Below are 20,592 nucleotides of genomic sequence, written 5' to 3'. Positions count from 1 at the left end.
GACGTAAGAGGACCAGTACGAGGAGAGAGGGAGAAAGAGAGAGAGAGAGGAGAGAGAGAGAGAGAGAGAGGGAGCAGATACGAAGGTGCACAGACAGCGGCGGCGGGCGTGGGGAGAGTGCACCGTGCAAGACCGGCCATCGACGCCGCCGTCCGTCGGATTGAACACACACACACGCACACCTTGAGGGAGTGTATGAGACATGCCCAGGCTGCCGTCCATGGACACACACACACTGGCGGGGCACCAGAGAGGAAATACAGCACAGCGCCGAGCCTGAGGAGAGAGCATGGAGAGCAGCATGTTCTTTGGTGAGTCCGTGTGTTGGCTTTTTATTTAGACGGGTGTGTGTGTGTGTGTGTGTGTGTGTGTGTGTGTGTGTGTGTGTGTGTGTGTGTGTGTGTGTGTGTGTGTGTGTGTGTGTTTCTTCTTATAGCTGATCATCTATTTATTATGTGTGTGTGTGTGTGTGCCTGTGCAGAAGTGCTTCATCTTAATGAACTCCCTTGTTCAGGAGAAGCAGCGCTTTTCCATTTAAGGAGAGTGAAGTTACGCATCTCAGGTGGCTGCAGGTCCGTTTATCACAGTCAAACAGTGTAGAAATGAAAATGTGCTTTCCCAGCCTGATTCGTTGCCTGCTTCTGGGAAACTAAAAGAAGAAGAAGAGGAAGAAGAAGAAAAAAAAAAGATGGATCTGATTTCTTGAAGCGTGAAGTTTCCCTGTAAAAAAAAGAATGTTGAATGAAACCTGCTCACCCAGGTTAAAAACTCACTTCTTTTTTCGCGCTCCTGGTGTTGTTTTTTATTGGACTCTATCCCAGGCGGAGGATTCAAGCTTTTGTTTTTGGGAGGGGGGCGGATGGGGGGGTGGGGGGGAATTTCTTTTATTGCTGTTTTAAAAAAAAGAAATTAAAAAAATAGCCGACTTTGCCTGCAGGGGATCTAAATATGATTTTTGGAGTTCGCCAGCTTCGAGAGCTACTTGATAGACTCTTATGTAGGATATTTAGAAAAAAAGCCCCCCCCCTCTTCTATTAGTTTTTTTTTTTTTTTAATATGGAGGACACTGGAGGAAGCTTTTGGAAGACTTTAATACCCGAGCGGCTTCCAGTCAAGTGCTCTTCTCAGGCTGGCAGGAAGAATAATTACACAGGGATCCGCAGTTGTGGGAGGGGGGGTGATTTGTTAAATGAAAGAGTCTCTCTTTTTTTTTTTGTCCCAGGGATTAAAGCGATCTGAAGTTACAGACCGTGGCATGTAAAGAGCGAGAAGGATTTTCTCTTGTTGTGCCATACACAGATGAAGGAGGGAGGAAGGGAGGAAGAGGGAGGAAGGAGGGAGGAAGGAAGGAGGGAGCTTATAAATGAATAAGCTGTCAGGTGCGGAGAGACAGCTTCGGCTCTTTTTGAGCTCCACCGGCCCGACGTCGGTCAGGTGATGAATATGAAAGGTTTGTGCTGGGGGTCCGGGGTGGATGGACGGGCCCAGAAAACATCACGTTGTGGAGGGCGGGAGCAGGTTCAGAGAGGGTTTGGGCAGCGGCTGATGCTCGTTTCGCCTCCATTTCTGTCCGACAAAGTACCAAGAAGCATCTTATCTCTCGCTGCTCGCTGTACAACAAAACACAAGCGGGTCAGGAGAGGTCGCCGTGCATCGTTTTAGCATTCATGAGTCCTGAGTGCAGCGCGGGGAGGAAAGTGGATGGTCATCTCTTAAAAGATTAATAACAACTGTTTGTGCCACTGTTTAAGGGGAGCATGTTTTTTTTCTGTTGAAGCGATTCACATCAGGTCACTTTTGACCTTTTTTTATTTTAACTTTTTTAAAACACGCCTATTTCTTAGGCCTCTGCTCGGAAATTGCATACTTATAATAAAAAGAGTATATCTCTGCAACCACAATAAAAGAGTATACAAAAATATATATTTTTAATAATAAAGGGAACACTTGTGAGATTTGTTCAGATGTGTAAATATCAGTATATATGTCCATTTTTTAATAATAGTTTTGCTAAGTCTTCTTCCTGGCCCCCAATTGGGGGCCTCCAGGGCTTAAAAGGTTAAAGGTGATGGCAATTTTCCTGCATCCATTTAAAAAATAAAAAAAAAACAGGCTAATAAGGTGTTGAGTGTGCGGCGCAGTCTTACAAGCTATTAAGTGTTGTTGAGTTCGAAAGCCCCCCCCCCCACCCCCCCGGAGCAGAAATCTCTCCGGCGGGTTGTTTTTTTTGGCGGTTTGCGGTTTGGCAGCACGTCTTTTTGGTTAACCTCAGATTACAGAGCGCACGGCGAGTTATTGTTGGAGCCGCTTCCACAGACAGCTGTGTTTATTAGTGAACTCATGACAGCACCGAGAGAGACGGAGAGACACGGTACGCTAATCTGAAGGGGAACCGAGGCTGTCGCGGCGCTCGAAGCCAAATGTTTCCCCGCGTGTGAAATTTAAAAAAAAAAAACAACAACAAAAGAACGCAGGTTAATTGGAAAATCTGTGAAAATGTCGCTTTAAAAACAACAACAACAACTGAATCCAGCCTTTGTAGTCACTCTGCTGGTTTTAATCAGGGTGAAATGATTTCTATCCTCCTCCGCTTGAAGGGAAAATACTGATCCGTTAAAGGGGTCACCGAAGACAATCAGCAAACTCCATGAAATCGCAAAAAGGTGTTAATCACCAGTCTGGAGCATCATCAGCATCTGAATGAGATCGAGCAGAAAGTCAGATTTATCTCCTAATTGGTTTTATATTTGCAGAGGGGAAATGGATGGGCTTCTTTTTTTGTTTTGTTTTGTTTTATTTTATTCAGACTCGCGGCCTCTACGGACGGATCTTATCGGCGGAGGTTCGGGACAGTAGGGGGGAGGGAGTGTAGTAAAGAGGTGGAGGAGAGCACAAGCACAAGATGATTAATTATTAATGCCAGTCGGCGTTCTCCAGACATCATTTTTACTCTCTTGCCTGTCTCGACACGCTTGTCGCAGGAGTAAAGGAAAAAAACACAACAACACTCCAGCCAGGTCCTTTCAGGAAGGGCGAAGCAGAGGACAGATAGAGTCTGAAGTACAGTAGCCGTTCGCTTCCAGTCCAACGAGACGCTCCTGACGTCTCCTACTGTCTCGTGTTTGCATCGTTTAACGAGGCCCTCAAAGGGAACGGATAAACAAAGGCCGGTGGGTTCAAAAAAAAAAAAAAAAAAACTTTCATCAACTCCCATCTTTTTCAAAATGTTTCCACGAGTCGGATCTCATCTCGGCTCTCGACGTCGGCACACACACAAAATAAAAACAGGCCCCAGGTTTCATTTGTGTCAGCTGGTTTTAATTTGAGTCATTAGAGTTACATTTATGGCATGAATCCCTACAGCGCGGCGTCAGCCGACACGATGAGGTTGTCAAAGCTGCTAATGTGTTTGCATGTCCGGCAGACACACACCGAGCGATGTGGAAGTCACTCTCCTTTTAGCTCGCTTTTGGTCTCCACCACCTCCCGAGGCTGATAACTGGCTCTTCGGTTACTTATCGTGTTCTCAAGCTGAGCTGACATTTTGGTCTAAGGCGTGCATCGGGTTCATGAGGAGTCATTTTAGCCTGTTGTGTCTGGAAATGATACCGATCAGACCACCGACTGGAGTGAATCCAAACAACGGAGTAGCGGGTTTTTAAAACCAAAACAATGAGCTGAAAGACGCTAAAAATGCACCATTGAACAGAGTGGGGCGGGGCGGGGGGGAGGGGGGTGACGGCATCGTCGCTAATGATTCTCATCACTACGAGTCCTACTTTTCCTTGTAGGTCCAGTTCAGACTTAAAATTCTTGGTGAGAGGATTTGAAACTTGGAAAAATAATCGCAATTGAAAAGCTGCCAGTTTCCACCGAAGCAACCAGTGGAGGCAACTCATCGGACTTCTGCTCCAACTGACGGCTTTTCAACCTTTTTTCGTAGCTGGATATAATTTATAAAGCCCTAAAACACGAATGAGGATAGTGATGGTGAGTTACTCGCAATAGTTGTATTTTAAGTCGCGATGAAACGGGTTGAGAATTGGAGCTTCAACTAAATAGCTGATATCTTTTCTTTGGGAGTTTTTTCTCCCGGCTGGTGTGAAGCGTTGGGTTCCTTGGTGTGATGTTGTGATTTAACATCATATAAATAGAATTGAATTGCAAATTCATGCCGTGAACTTCAGACAGTAGAGCTCCCCTGTTTTGTAAATCGCTGCCATCATTTCAGAGGAGTTGGTGTTTCCTGTAATAAGCAGAACAATCGCAACCTATCGTGACTGACGGTCTAAAAATGCCCAGCGGCTACTTGACAAACCGAGTCGTAGTCGTCAGCTCCGTTCAGACTGCTGCAACTTTTTCCTGTAACTTTCTAAAACAGTTTTGTCTCTTTAATGAATCTTTGGTTTAAATGGGGCTTTATACATTTGACCCAGTGTTCATTGTGAAATATTGATTAATGCAGCTTGAAGATCTTTAGTGACCTCCTCGGTCAAAAATCTAGTTTTATTGTGCTACTATATTCCACATTCAGAAATGAGTTGGAGTCTATTCAAATGGTGCAGACGGATGAGAGATCATTAAGAAGTGAATTTCAAGATTTATTTTGTCCAAAGACAGATTCATTTAAAAGAACATTTTGGCCGTGAGGGGTCCAATCGTGAGGTCATGTCAAAAGGTGGCGATGACTCAGATGAATTACGGGAGACGAGGCAGGATTGCTGATGGGGACTTCAGGCTGAGGATCCTTGGAAAAAACACAGGAATGAGGTTGGAGATAAGGAGGACGAGGGTTGAACCAACTACGATGATATTTAAAGAGCGAATGGACCCCACCCCAAAAAAACAAACAAACGAAAAACAAGCAGAACAATCATTGGACAAAGAATATATTGTGATTTTGACCACGTGGGAAAGCGGAAGTGACGGAGAAGATGAGTGGAATTAAACCAGATCGTGAAGTGACCCGATCTTCCTTCTTGAACTTATGCATCAGCTTCATCGCATCGTGTCAGAAACTTCGCCTGTTACTTCATGTTTTCGCTACGATAAGATCATTTTTTTTTTTTTTTACGTGATTACACATCGCATTTGATTCTGCACGGCGAGTCGGTTTCAGGTTGTTTTTCTTTATGCACTCAGAAAGTGAGCTCCTTCTCTCTCTGCAGCTTTTCTGTGTGGCCCAAATAAATCCAAACTCACGGTCAGATTTTTTTTTACATACACAAACATTTTAAGAACCTCAACCACTTATAAATCTCCCATTTTTAGCCGATCGCATGCTTCGGTGTCAGCGCCGGCGCGAGGCGGCGAGACGGCTGCGGGACTCGATGTGTAAACAGATCAGAGCTGGAGAGAGATTTGTTTGGAGGCTGCAGCGGCTGACATAAAAATTTTTTTTTTAAAAAAGCCTTTTTTTTTTTTTTTTTTTAAAGTTATTCCTTTCGGTGTTCGACTCGTTCCGATTTACGTTTGAGTTTTGATCATCTCAGAAAAACGCTCCTGAGGAGAAAAAAAAAGAAGAGAAACAGACACCAGGCTGGAGAGAACTCCTTCCTCCATGCATTAGTTATGACTCCCCGGCTGCTCCGCCAATCTTCTCCTTATTTTAATGAGCGCGACCCGGCTGACCTTTTCAGCGCGGTACAGATCTCAGTGCAGTAGTAGATGACAGCGGAGGCTCGGCCCGCCTGGGATCTGCACTCCGCCGGTGAGGGGAGGGAGGTCAGGATTTAGAGAGCTGTCAACGCGACGCAAAATATTAGCATTCATCGCCCGCCTCGTGTTAAATATTGACATTTTTCCAAAACAAAGCGACGATCACGTGGGGCCATCTGGGCCTCGGGCAACTTTGCCGGAGAGTCGTGAAGTCGGTGTTTTGGCCTCCAGGGGTCGGAGGTTAAAGTTCAGTTTAACCCGACTCATTTTTCCTGCTTCTTTTGCGCCTCCTTCGCTGGTGGTGACGGACGAGCAGGCCGGAGAGGCTTTTGAACTGATAACCGCCGCTGCAGGCAAAGGAATGCGCTCACGTGTTCGGGCATGTCGGGCCGTTGTTGTGTTTCACAACCCGGGGGCACGAAGAGAATATTCACAATTACCTTTTTACACCCCAAACAGTCGGAGGTTTACGAGGGTGTTTAAAGGAGGTTAAGTCCATTAAGCAGGAGACTTTTCTACAACTTTTTATGACAATATTTCACTTTTTTTTACTCCACTATACTGATGTGATTTTTAGCAACAGTAGCAGCAATTCTCTGCACTCTTTATGGTAATGTTTGTCGGTTGGTCTTCCACTCTGGTCCAGACTGAAATGTCTCAGCAAATATTAAATGTGTTGGCATGAAATTCGGCTCAAATATTCATTGACCACAGAGGATGAATTATAATGACTTTGATGATCCTCTGACTTTTTTTTTGACATTGGTAGTTATAGTTTGGAGGGAAATACTTCAACGAAGAACGGTTCAGTTGCTGTCATTTTTGGTGTCAACATTGGATTTCCCTTCAGGAGGACTTGTAACAGCTTTGGTCAGCTTTTGTCAGGACCATAAACTCTACGTGTAAATGGATGTGCTCTCCGGGTCTGAATAGAGAATCCAATACAGAAGTGCTTTAAAGTGAAATACCGACAATGGCCACTAGGGGGCTGTTCCAAAAACCCCTCTGGCTCCAATAGACTCCCATTCAAAAAGCCTGAACTTCTCTCCTGAAATACAAAGTCAATAGATTTTTTTCACCAGCTATGATGTTGTCATTAGTTAAACTCCTTCCTTCTGATCAGTGTTCTGGTGGTTCTTCTGGAAATAATTCCATTGTTAATTAGATTTTTGGCTTCAAACACAGCTATGTTTGGGAGCATGCCTGGTTTGATCGACATGCTCGGGGTGCAGTCAGGTTTCCGGTATCGGTGGGCGGACGTAGTGTCCTCAGGTTCTCGTCTAAATATGATCACTTCTGGCCGAAAAACACAAAAACAAGATGGCGAAATGTCAAACTTTCAAATCAGAAACTCACAAACGTCACAGACCAACACTTTTATTGTTTTTTAACTCAATGTCTTCAAAACTAATGCCGTTCTCATCAGCCTTAGTTGTACTTTGTGTTTAGTGGTATTTAAGATGGCGTTGGGCTAAAAAGGAACGAGCAACGGCACAACCGGGTTGGCTGAAGGAAGGAAGGAAGGAAGGAGGGAGGGAAGGGATGGAGGGAGGGAGGGCAGAGCTTCAGACTCATCGAGACCCTCTGAGGTGTCGTGGACCAAATCGACGAAACACTTTAAAACCTTATGAAGCCACAAAGGTCCGATCCGATCACGCCCTCCTCAAGGCGCACGAGGTAACTCCCGCCAGCTGAGGCGGCAGCGACGTAACGTCATATTAAGACTTAACCGGAAATGTTCAAACGCAAATGTTCGTTTTTGTTTTTTTTCCACACAAAACATACATCGAAGCAATAAAATATGATGTAATGTCAGAGATTTAAATCCACAACAGAAACATGAAGTACCTTTTAACGACATTGAAATACATCTCGATTAATACATCGCAATGATAAAAAAAAAATGCCCGTTCAGTGTTGTCATGGAGAATTTGTGAATGATCACACCAGTGACTCGTGTTGATGGAATAACAAGTGATTTTCTTGTTTCCACTGGTGGAACAAAATCGGCTTTGTGGGTACGAGTAGAAAAAACACGGTGACACGTCCGATTTCATCTCCTATCAATCAGCAAAACCAAAACACGACCGCGTCGAACACGCGTGCTGATCCCGATGGTTTTTTGCACCGAGCGCGTCGGCTCGGACGGATGGCGGATTTGAGGCCGAGGTGAAGCGGCGACGCCTGAATGGGGGTGGAGGGGAGAGAGGAGGGGGGGGTGAGGTGGGAGGGAGGTGGCTGGCGTCATGGCTGGCGTGTCGAGAGACGAGCGGCGGTCGGATGATCCCTGGCGAGAAGGACACGCTTTGTTGAAGTCGGGACCGGGACATGTCTCCACATGAGAGACGGGCATGTGTTCATTTTCCGACAGATGGCAGCGCTCCGGTGACTGGAGGGAGAAGACAGAAGACGAGGGAAGGTGGTGGTGGTGGTGGTGGGGGGTGGGGGGGGGGGGTCTGTGTTTTGGGGTTTTTTCTCATCTTTATGACATTTTTTGCTTTTTATTTACCCTTAACCGCCGCCTGGGGACCGAAACGTGGCAAACCTTGTTTTTATTTGTCTCAAGACGGCGTTTTTTTTTATGGCGTATCTGCCAGAGCTTTAGAGCCTCGCTGGCCCACGGTCCCACTGTTGTTAAATGTGTGGTAATAAAAAATCAAAAAAAAAATCATCCCTCTGGTTCTCATTACAGCTTTGTGAAATAGCTTCTTTAATTCCTAATGTTCTGGAAGGCTGTGACAGTTTTCTCTCGACGTTTTGGTGGGTTTTTTTTCAATCCCGCCGTGTTGAAATCGGCCCTCTGCTGTTTCCAATTGGTGGGTTTTTTAAAAAGCACTGCTGGCGTGGCGCACTCACATGACAATAAAAAGTGAAGTATTTACTTTTTGTTTTTCCTGGAGATGTGTGAGGTCAGCCCGCTCTCTCTCTCTCTCTCTCTCTCTCTCTTTCTCTGAATCATCTCACGATGCCTCGCTGCTGTCGTTTTCCAGCCGTCGGCTATTCGTGGCGACAATTCTCAGAATGAAAACATCTGTTTTGCGAGCGATAAACATCGTCGCGGCGTCACACGGCTGGCGCGTGTGTTGCTCTCCGGAGACCGTTCGGGCGTCTGATTGCGATTGTGAAGAGAATTAAGAATTCGTTAAATCTTTGAGAGGATTCAGGACGTTTCTCTGAACCGCGGCGGTCGTGGAAGTGTTGAAATGTGTTTGATTTCGCTTTAATTGCGAGCAGCGGGATGAGTGAATTCAGCGAATAAACAAAGCATCAGTGTGCACTTACACATCAATAGAGAAAAGAACTGAAAGTGCGAACGAAGTCGGCTTATTATTCATGTGTTAACTTGGCTGGTTTAAATTGCATTTATGATGACGATGCCCAAAAAAATTTGACAAATGAAATGAAAATGGAATAAAATCACAATATATAAAATCTAATTGTACAAAAAAAACAAAAAACAATAAAAAATGTTGTTTTATTGTGAATATTGACGTTCATGCTCAACCTTTGGTTCCATACGTTTGCCACAATAACAAGCAAAGACTCATTGATTTGCTTTGTTGGATGTTTGTCAGTTTTCATCAGATGAAAGTGTTTGAAAGCTAATTGAATTGAAGATGATCTTTTCAAGAGTTTGTAAACATTCATAAACCTTCTTTATAAAAAGAAAAACCCACTGCCAAATGATAAAATTGGTTTTATTTGTTGACATTGATCCATTTGTTTGACAAAACAGTCTCAACTCAAGGTCCACCTGTTAGCGTTATTTTAACTTTTGACCACATCTCACGATCTTCATCGATTGATAATGCGTTCGAAAGTTTCCAGAAACATTTGTAAGTCGGAATAATTTCACCGCAAGCATTAAAGCTCCAAAATCGGAGATCGGAAATGAAATAATGAGGAACTTGGTAATAAAATGACGAAAAAAATCTCACTTTGAAACGATGGAAATCCGCCCAGAAAAAAAAAGAGTGTGAGAGTCTTCAGTTTTTCCAGCTTTAAAAATGTTAAAACCGTCCAAATTGGGAGATTTCGGTGGGGATTTCCGTGCAATCGCAGGAGCAACGACCTACTTCAACTGACTCCTGAAAATTTGTTTTCACTGCTGGCGTTCATTTAAATCGAATCAGCTTTTTCACTGCGAGCTCTGGAACTGATGTTGGTGGCAAAAAACAAAAAAGAAGCTCCGCGGACGACTTTACACAAATAACATGAGAAGACGAGAGTCGACAGACTTGAAGCTTCACTTTGGGTGTAAGCTGAGATTTTGGCTCGAGTCTGTTCACCCCACCCCCACCCCCCCGCTCCCTCCCCCTCCCTCCCTCCCTCCCTCCCCCTGCCGTCTGCAGCTCAACATGCTGCCTCTTCTTCTCCCTCCTGCAGGTAACACATGTCAAAATGGCCTCATGCCCGCCCTGGTGCGTCCCACCCTGCCCGCCATCCAGACCTCGCTGGCCATGAAGCAGTTCCTCCCGATTCCTCTGGACTCGGCGGTCAGCCTCTTCCCGGGATTCAACACGGTGAGTCCTCATATCCTCAATCTCTTTCTCTCTCTGTGTGTGTGTGCGTGTCTTGTGATCAGATGCTGTTTGACCCTCGCTGAGGTCACACCTGCTGCGATCCAAGTACAGAATGTTTCCACTGTGGGTTTTTTCTTGACATTGGAAAATATGGTTTCTCCAATAGCAAAAAAAAAAAAATCTATAAATAAAAATCCACACGTGAGCCATCGTCCTTCGTTGAAGCTGTTTTTACCGCCTGGAAGCTTACAATAAGCAGCTTTTCAACCTTCCCGATCGTTCGCCTCGTCTTTTTCACGTCTCCGTGCTAAAAATGTCCAACTAGTACGATTCTTGTACATCTCTGTAGTTTTGAAATGAAAGGACGCATCCTGCGTGTGTCTTGTGTATTCATACACGCCAAACATTCAGACTGGGAACCGGATATTTTCTCTTCTAAGTAATGCAAAGAAGCATCGTTGAAACATATGATTACAGTGATTATTGTGCACTTAGTCTGCGGACTATTTGCATGTTGTGTTTTTATCTTTGTGTTTTTGCAGACGGCTCGAAAACTTAATGTAAACTGATTGCAGGTTGGTTTTCAAGGAGGGATTTTGTTTGCAGACAGAAAGACGTTTACCGCAGAAAATATCGACAATTCGTTTTTTTTTTTTTTTTTAAATTGTCCTCTGTGGAAACTCGCCAGAAATGGACGATGTGATTGGTCGACGCGTTTATTCGCGCGTTAAATCGACATTCCTTCTGGAAAATTTTTATTACGCTTTTTCTGCGCGTAATATTTGCGACAAAAGCTGCAATTTGATAAAAAAAAATAAAAAAAAAATATCAACGTGCAAATTGTGCACGAAAACACGCAGTTCGCTGCAGAAATGTTTTAAATTATTTGCTATAGTTTTTTTTTTTTTTTTTTTTTACATCCAAACAAATTAGCCAATAAATGATGGAACATTTCCTGGAAAGAATTTGGTCATAAAAGGGAAAATAGATGCAACTTTCTACTTCTTATATACATTAAATACCATCAGAATCTAAAATGTTTTTCAGTCGGTGCAAAGCTGCTCAGTCGACGACGTAAACTCTTAAATTCGTCTGTATGCCGACGATTCAACGTGTTTTCTTCGTATTTGGAGCCAAATTTCCAAATGGTTTTGCAGGAAACTTGAGGACATGTCCATGAAATGCTCCAAGGAGGTTTTGTACATCGTGTATTTGTCATTCTGCGTGTTTGCATCTTACCTGATGTCTTTTAGACACAAAGCAACTTAATGAATGGAAAAACTATTTTCACAACATCGATCGAAAACGTTTCTTCACGGTCCGCTCGCTCGTCTGGAGCCAGGTGTCAGGAAATTTAGTTACAGCTTTTTCCTCCAGGGATTTTAATGGTTTTATGATATCAGCATAATAAGGAAATGTGATTAACATATCTGGCGAGTTTATCTTAACACTGAACAGATTTTATTCTGGTACCAGGAGGCAAAACATCCTGTTTCCAGACTCTTAACATCCCACCGGGGCTCGGCTCCAAGATCTCACCAGAAACGTGAACTCCCTGCCGCGCCCGGAGATCTCAAGTTATTATCGGCCTTTAAATCTCCTCTTAAAACTGATGTCGTTGTTTTATCTTGTTTATATCTTAAATCTATCTGTTTTGTCTGCAAAGCACTTTGCAACGCTGATAGCTTTCATTTCTGTAGCACCAGTAATATGTTCACTGACAACATTATTCATCAACTATTTCAATCACCGATTAATTGTTAAAATCATTTTTCAATGAAAAAACACTGAAAGTTTCCAAGTTTGAAATGTTGAAAAGTTGCAAAATTTCTTTGTTTTATCTGATTTTAAACTGATTATCTTTGAGTTTGAGACTGCTACTGGTGCAAAACGAGACTTTTTCTCCCATAATTTTGGACATTTTTACAGACCGATCAATTGTTTACTCAAATAAAATATTGTACAAATAAAATTCTGCAGATTAATCAGTAATTAGAAGGTTTTTAAATCCAGTTTTCCCCTTAAAAGCATGAAGAAAAAAAAAATCTGAATATAGTGCCTGTTATGTGCATTGCAGTCACTGGCCTGGTTTATTATACGTATATGTACTATTCATCTCTTCTTGTTGATATATTTCCTTTGGAGCTCATTTCCTCAGACGGAGTATCACAGTAAACGCCGTGAACAGCTCTCTGAAATGCACCGGCAGCATGTGGCCGCTCAAACCTGATTGGATTTGCGATTGGTGAGGAGCTACCTTTTTAAATGGAGCACTCACACCCCCACACCCCCACCCCCCGCCATAGCTTGCACTTACAGTACCGGGACGCACACACACACACACACACACACACACACACACACACACACACCGTATAGATCTATTGATTTTCCTTCTTTTTTTTTTTTTTTTTGAAAGTAGAAAGTAATTATGAGGAAATATGTGGCCTCACACGGCTCGAATCACCGAGGTCATCAGAAAAATACGATGACTCCTGGGAAAAAAAAAGGGGCGAGAAACCCTGACAGATAAAAAGCCTAAAAGCTTTTTTTTTTTTTTTTTTTTTACTCTTCACTGTCTTCTTTTGAATTACAGAGGATAGCTCAATTTGGAAATCTGCTGGAAAGAAGAAGGAGTTCAAATATGGAGCACAGCTGGATGACGATGAGAAAAAAACAAAAAACACACACATGAAGGAGGGGAAAAAGAAAGCGAGACCAAAGTGGGGGCATCAGGGAGAAAAGAGCAGATAACCCAGGGGAAGACGGATTGTCTCTGCGAGGACAGTTTCATGAGAAAGTTCAGGAATACGGCGTCCCTTTACTCGCCCCGTCTAATCTGTATTTAACAGAGTTGTCTGGAGATAATGAGTAATACACTGGGAAGCCTCCAAATGGTGGAAAGCTGATACTAGATTAACACAAAGTAATCACCTCCCTGCTCTCCGGCGCACACTAACACTCTTTCAACCCTCCGCTTCGCTCTGTTTCCCTTTTCGTTGCTAACTTTTTGTTTTGTTTTTCCCCTCTGAGCTCCCACGGGTTGTTTTTTTTTGTGGTTTTTTTCTGATAACCGGCAGACTATGTTTTAAAAGAAAATATATATATAATTTTTTTTTTTTTTTAAAGTCGAGAAGCTGCATAAAACGAACTCAAACACGAGTCTACGTCGCGTTGTCGCTTTCAACACCAGCGTAAGTCGGGTTTCAAGGGTGCAACAAAGGAGGCTGTTTGTCAGCTCGCAGGTCTGATCGGATTTCTTTATGCGGCGTGCAGCGGGTGGCTTCCTGGGTGGGAGAAGATGGTTGTTGGGTTTTTTTAAGATTACATAAACTGGAAATATCAAATCGGAGGCAAAGTTTCAACATCAAACTTAAGCAAGAGTTTAAAAAAAAAATTGGAAAATTTGTGATATTTACTTTTACGCAATTTGTGTTAAATGTAAAAAATACATTTCCAATCTGAAATGATGTGAACGTGCTAATTTAAGTGCGCGAAAAAGATTCTCGGCTTAAGCTGAAAAGCTTCTTCCCACCTTGAATCAGGGCAACGAGGTCAAGTTTTAAACTAACTTCGGCAAAAGTTTGAAAAATAAAATAAATTGTGATATGTACGATTACACATTTTGTTAAGTGTAAAAAAAAAAAAAAAAAAAAAATCCAGCTGAAATTATGTGAAGTTTGTACGAATGTAAATTCTAAAACGTGCAAATTGAAGTACCTGAAAAACGTTTGGTCGTTTACCAAAACGTTTCCTCCCGCCTCTGCATATGTTCGCTTCGACTCCAGTTTATTAGAAGATCTCAGACTGTAATCGAGCACAGAAACAAAGCAGCTGTTCCACTGAGTGCAGCAGATTTTATGATTTACAGATCAAGCCGAAGCTAGTTTCCATCTGTACTCCTGCCGAAAGCAGACGCTTTCTATCTGCTCGGATGAGGTCAGATTTGCTTACGCGCCTCCAGGGTTCAATAAACATTCACGCTCCCTTATTAAAAAAAATAAAAAGAAGAAAGAAAGAAAAATAAATTCCAAGTAATCCTATAGATGATGATGACAGTTCTTCCATTTACGCACTGCAGCGGTAAGAACAGGACTTCATCTTGGCAGGATTCGGATAATTGGATGCAATTCTTTTCAGATGTGGGACAAATGAAAGCAGAAAACGGTGAAAGCATGTCCACACCTGCATGAAACGGGACGAATACCAAAAGTTTCTCATCGAGGTTTCGTGCGATCTTGTTCTGGGACGAGTGACTGACACAATCAGGAAATCCTGAGCCGCAGGGGAAGAAAGACACGTTTGTTCTTTTTGGCAGCTTTTTGGCAAAAACGAGGTGACGTTAGTGGTTCGGAGGTAAACGAGGATGCTGACTCGGTGTATTCGTGCTATACCAGGTGTTGAACATTTTACGAGCTGCTTGTATCACCTTCCAAAGTTCAGTGATCGGTTCGGGTTGCGTAATCAATGCGTTGCAACTTGATTCACGATGTCAATGTCAAATAGACACTCGTGGAAACTCGGCAAGTGCAGTACCTGGAGATAAACAGTTGGTGGCGCTAATTTCTCCGCTTGTGTACCAGCAGAAGAAGAGGTTGTAGCGAGATGACGTCATTAAAAAAAAAATATCGGTGGGGAACAACGTGTGGGGTGATGGAAATATGACGTGTCAGGTGTTTTCATTTTTGTGCCTGACGAAGTTACTTTAACAGTTTTTTTTGTATTATTATTATTATTATTAACGTAACTATCCCTTTAATATAACTCCCCCTGAGTCAAAACTGTAGACTATATAAAAGTGTTCGTAGCTTCCGGGTCTGAAAAATGAAGTGTCTTGAAAGCTGCAATACCAGCGAGTGCCACTAGAGGTCGGCTCCAAAAAGCCTCCGGCTCCATAGACTCCCATTCAACTTCTCTCATCAAATCCAAAGTGAATAAAATGTGTCCATCAGTTATCTCGGTGTTGTTAGCTAAAGTCACTCCTTCTTATTAGTTTTCTGGAGGTCCATCTGAAAATAATCCCTCATTCATTAGAAAAGAAGATTCAAGAAGACCTGTTTTTGGGGGCGTGTCTGTTTGATTGACAGGTCTGTGGTGCAGTCAGGTTACAGCTATCGGTGGGCGGGACGTAGTATCGCTGGAGTTAAACAGTCATGTTCTGGGTGTTTGCTGGGACTGTTGGTATTTATATCATTGAGAGCAGTGTTGCACCTCTTCAGTAAAACTCAACTACTAATTTTGTAATATTGGATTTACAAATCGATTTTCTTATTACACATACATTCGTATACATACACACTATATTTAGATTATTGGCTTCGCCGTAAACTACAGAGGTCAACGGGGGGTCGTGCAGGCAAAACTAATTACTTTACGAACACGATAATAATTTAAATATCTGATTTAGGTCTGGAAATATTCATATATATTTAATATTACACGGATAAATTGGTATTAAGATTCATGGGATGTCAAAAACAACCCGTTTTGTTGATGAACTACTACAAATATCCACGTATTTCCATCCAAAACATCAAAACATGACAATTATGAAACCCAGCAGCTCATTTATATTTGGCTGTCAATGACAGTACCGTTTTCACTGTTTATTTAACATTTATTAATTTGAGAGTTAAAATTAATTTACCCCTCTGACAGTTTCTGGGCTCCATAACGAGCACATAATCCTGTCTGGTTATTGTTATCTGTCAACAGCCTCTTTAAAAATTACTCCTTTTTTTTTTTTTTTTTTTTACCCCTTAAATTCATCCCAGTGTTTTGCTGTCCGGGTTCAGAGGGGGAGGGGCTTAAAATTCCTCACAGCACCTCTGACCTGCAGATAAATATTTTACTTACAAAATGTAAATGAAATTAATCAAAACATCTGGTGCAATTACAAGTTCTGGCTTTGTCTTACAGAACATTCCTCATCTGTTTTCATATAATCAGGGAGGAAAGCAACGGCGTCTCGTTTCATCGCGTCCTCCCGCCACTGAAATATCTCAAGTGAAAAATAGTGGAAATTATCACCAGAATTGGAGAAATAATTTCTAAAAAAAAAAAAAAAAAAATCACGCACTTGCTCGGTGCGGTTGTGTGTCAAGGTGTGTTGCCGCCGACCCGTTTCGCTCGTAGAGAGAAGGGCCACTTCTTCCTGAAAGAAACAGAAAAAGAAAGCGAGCTTTTTCTTTTAAGAAGAAGAAGTTTCACGATTGCTCTGCAACTTTCAATTGATTCAATCACGGAGGAGTTATTGAAATTGCCACCTTGAAAGAAAGAAATGGAGCAAAACCGGAGAAAGAAACAGGACCGAGAGAGTTTTGGAGTGTAATGAAAGAGAAAAGTGAAAGGGGGGAGTGGGATGTTGGTGGGGGAGGGGGGGGGTAAGCGAACGGAGGGTCGGTGGAGGAGGAAGAGGAGATGTGTGAATGTTTGGGTTGTGTCTCTCTCGCTCTTTTTTTTTTTTTTGGGCCCCTGAAAATAAGATCTATCTCGCCCTGCAGCCGACATTTGTCTCGGAGAAAACAATACAAACTCCATTTCCCCCCGCAGAGTAATCAGGAATGTGATTTATCGATCGTGTGCACGGATCTGCACGCTGGGAAATTGCTTTGTAAGTCCAGAAGCCCGACACCGACCGGGCTCAGCGCCGCACAACCCCGCGACGGCGTCACGGCCCATTTCGATGCCCCCCCCCCCCCCTAAAAACCCTTCTCTCTCTCTCTCTCTCTCTCTCTCTCCCCCCCCCCAGCAGTGGCTGCAATGGAAACGTTGGTCTTTGACGAAGTCACAGCGAGCAGCAAAGTCAGAGCAGCTCTTTTGTGCATTTGAGTAAAAAGCCGTGTGTATTTTCTGCAGGACTCCTCAGCGAGCCCGGCCTCCGGATCAATGCGTCAACCGGACAAACTGGGCATCAAACAGCAGCTCATCAACCTCCGAAAATCTTTTAAGACTTCGCCGACCTCGGCCTCGGTGCCGTGACGGACAGGCGCGCTCCGGGACACCGTGACATCACAGCTGGGCGTGGTTTTATATGTAAATAAATCCAACCTAAACCGGAGAGGACGGAAAAGCTGCATCTCAGCCCGAAGTTAGATTAAACTATTTTAATGATGAGAGAACGTGCACAGAAAATATTAAAGAACAAGACAGTGTGCATAAAAATAATTCAAGAAGAGGCATTCGATTCCCAAGAGGCGTATTAAGAGGAAACATCCAGTCACTGATCTTAAAATTCTGCTTTTCTACCAAGCGTGAACAAAAACAAATCTTGTTTTTGAACGATAACATATCCGGCAGATTGAAGCTGTAGTTTGGTACTTTTATATATAAATGAACATCTGTTACGTTAAAGCTTTTTCCAAATGAGTTCAGTCAGTGTTGATTAAAGTTTTCAGGTAAATCTTTGGGCAGAGCATTTTCTACCTTGAATGAGGATGTGATAATTAAATCGTGCGGCTTTTATAGGCTTTCCACATGTTATCAGACCGAATGGATCAAATTCAGTTTGTGAAACGAGTCATTTCCCAGATGTTGTGATGCTTTAAAACATTTATCCGGCGTTTTAGAGCCGAAACAGCGGAGTCGGAGTCGGCGAGGGCGGAGCCTATGACGTGAGCACGCGTCGACAACAAAAGTTCGCACTGCAGCTTTAAACCGCTTGGGATGAATTCAGCAGCAGCACATATTATAACGTATACCAGCGATTGCAGCATTTCACGTTGCATCCTCGGGACCGAAACTTTATTTATATCTTCTTAAAAGTTGAAATAATTTAGGACTAGAAGGGGAATTGCAGAGCGCAGACTTCGCCAAGGGCCTAAAACCGCAACCGAATCTGCTCCTGCAACCACTTCATGTGTCTGAATATATTTACAAAACTATTTGAATAATTTCAAAATGTGCTCGTGCAAAGCTGGAGCCTCAAATCTCGGCCGTCGTACCGGTTCTTGCGTGCTGTATTGAATTTGAGTGCGTGCATGTGTATCCCAGTGGATTACTGGCGCCGTTATTGTGGAGTCAGCGTATTTCCTGAATGGCCTATGTTTGTTTTCCAAGATTGAAGTTTACGACTATCTGCTGCGATTTTAAGATGTATTGCCTTTTAAAATTGAAAAATACTTTGTGTATTCGCCCCGTGATTCAGGTCCTCTCCAGAATTGAATGGGTTCTTGGGCGAGGCTCCACCTTTCACCGGGTCTAATTGATGTCGGGCCCGAAGTGTTTCCATAAACCTGCTAACAAACAAAACAACCTGCACAGGAACCCTTAAACACCGACTTAACAGCTGTTCATTATTATCAGAGACACTGAAATGTGTCTTAAAAAGCAGAGAAACAAATATATAACAATAACATGTAAACAAATCTCAGCTGTTGTGTTGTTCTGCAGGACATTCAGCGGGGAACATTTAAAGATCTCGTTAAAGGAAATTCTTCGGGAAAAAAAAGGGGAATTACAGCGTTAAAAAAAAAAATACTTCCAGATCCTCCCGCTCTACGGCTTTATTCTTTTATTTTTTTTTTTTGTATCTTCGACTTTCAAATGACAAGTGATTGCTCAAAGCGCCGAATGATGATGGAATAAAAAGAACAAAGGGGGGCGAGTCGGGGCTGTTTTGCAGCCTCTCATTTGATTTACACATGTCCTATAAACATCTAATGCACTCTATAAATTGTGTTCCCTTTGAGGGAAGCGTGCGCGGCCCACAAAAAACGACGCAGTGATCAAAGCGAGGCGGACCAACCGCGGCGCCGGCCGCCTTCCTTGCAGCGGGTCGCACCTGCTGGAGTGGAGTGGAGTGCATATCTGTCTTAACGCATGTAACCCCCCCCCACCCCCCGCCAACCCCCCCACCCCCTCTTTATCATTTAGCTCGTCGCTCTGGGGCTTTTTAACCCTCTGAACCGAGTGGAAGTTTTATGTCGGAGGAGCTCGTCTCGATGTGTTCTCCCACGAGAATATTTCACTCTTGGCTGGACGGCTGCCAGCTCGCTCTCGCTGGCTCTCGCTCGCTCTCGCTGGCTCTCGCTGGCTCTCTCTCTCTCCATCCGCTGGAATGCAGAGAGCCCAAGATGATTTTTTTTATGGAGCTGCTTAGTGCCAGCTTCCCGGCCGAGCCGACGCTAAAGTGCAGCGTCTCCTCCTTGTCTGAGTGACCTATCAGGTGCCGTACGCTGCAGCCTCAGCTAATGACTCTCGTTTGAGTGTTTAAATTCCCCCCCGAATATCAAACCGCGGTGCGATAACGCGCCGACGTCGGGGCTTTTTAAACGGTTTGCGTGTTTCAGAGCATCGTCAGAGTTCTGCATGTGAGAAAGGGGGAAAACGCGAGCCAGGAGAGGCCTGTTTTTGATTTGGATACCTCGCTGCCATGTGCTTTGGGTTCTTTGAGACGGTAACAAAAATATGTCAGCTTTAACTGCCCCATCTGATCATCTTAACACAGGGAATACTGCTCAATTGGAGAATTCAAGACGGTATGTAGCAGTTAAAAAACAAGAAAAGCAGAGCAGTGTTTTAGATTTGGGTTCCCAAGGAGAATTTGTGGAAAGTTTCTGGAGTTTCTGTAAACAACGTTCACAACACCAGACGTCGGTGATGCGTACGAGGCTCAAAGTTCGTTAGAACTGTCACCTCGTAGATTGACGACGTCATAAAAAACAGATCTGTTGTAACAGTCTGCCACAAAATACGTCTTATTCAGCTGTTGCATGATGACCGCAGATGTTGAACAGATTATCACGATGCTGACAGTTTCCTTGCATCAACACGATTTGATTAGCGCACATCAGCGGTTACCTCGAGCTCCCCCACGATTCGAAGGATGCAATTCAAATTTAAGTAGATGTTAAACTTTACTGTCAGATATATCTGAAATCTGTATTTCTTTTGAGAAATTTGGTACGTTCTTTCCTTTTTATTAAATATAAATACTCATTCAACACTTTGACGTTCTATATTTTTGCAACATAAAATATTGTTTCTGATATATATCCAAAGTTTTTCATCTTTTTTTTTTTTTTACAAAAATCTCAAATCCTGAAGAACCGCTGAAAACTCTGTGAGAGCATGTCTGAGTTCAGTTTAAAAAATACAGTACTTGGAAGTTCACAGGAGCGACTGCGTGCAGCTGATTACATTTCACCGTCTTCGAGGAAGAGCGTTCGTCTCACGGTATTATTCTCTTTCATGGTAACAGCCTTTCTCGCTGGAGGCCAGAATCTGATTTTACTTAGGCAGAAAACTTGTGGATTTGTCTTGAAACTCAACCGGAGACAGTTCCTGCCTCCAAAAAACGTTTAAATCACTGAAAATTAAACAATCTGAACTTTGCAGACATTTGAAAATTGGTAATTACAGTTGAAGACAGCTGTTTCTTGAGCTCGCCCGGAGCCGAACGCCGTCCGAC

General features: G+C 43.2%; 1 protein-coding gene across 1 annotated transcript in view; it reads left to right on the top strand.

The window, feature by feature from the left end:
- The first annotated feature begins 223 nt into the window (after nt 1-223).
- The window catches only part of znf385d (zinc finger protein 385D), a 65,062-nt gene continuing 44,693 nt past the window's right edge, over nt 224-20,592 (top strand). The window contains exons 1-2 of the mRNA XM_069720395.1: nt 224-311; nt 10,045-10,181. Of these exons, the coding sequence (XP_069576496.1) occupies nt 290-311; nt 10,045-10,181 (159 nt within the window). The 5' untranslated portion in view covers nt 224-289. The remainder of the gene's footprint in view (nt 312-10,044; nt 10,182-20,592) is intronic.

Source organism: Brachyistius frenatus, unplaced genomic scaffold (assembly GCF_029030835.1).
Source record: "Brachyistius frenatus isolate BFR_SWC_R1_liver_20210118 unplaced genomic scaffold, ASM2903083v1 Contig_239, whole genome shotgun sequence".
Taxonomy (NCBI): domain Eukaryota; kingdom Metazoa; phylum Chordata; class Actinopteri; family Embiotocidae; genus Brachyistius; species Brachyistius frenatus.
This window is presented reverse-complemented; position numbering and strand designations above follow the sequence as displayed.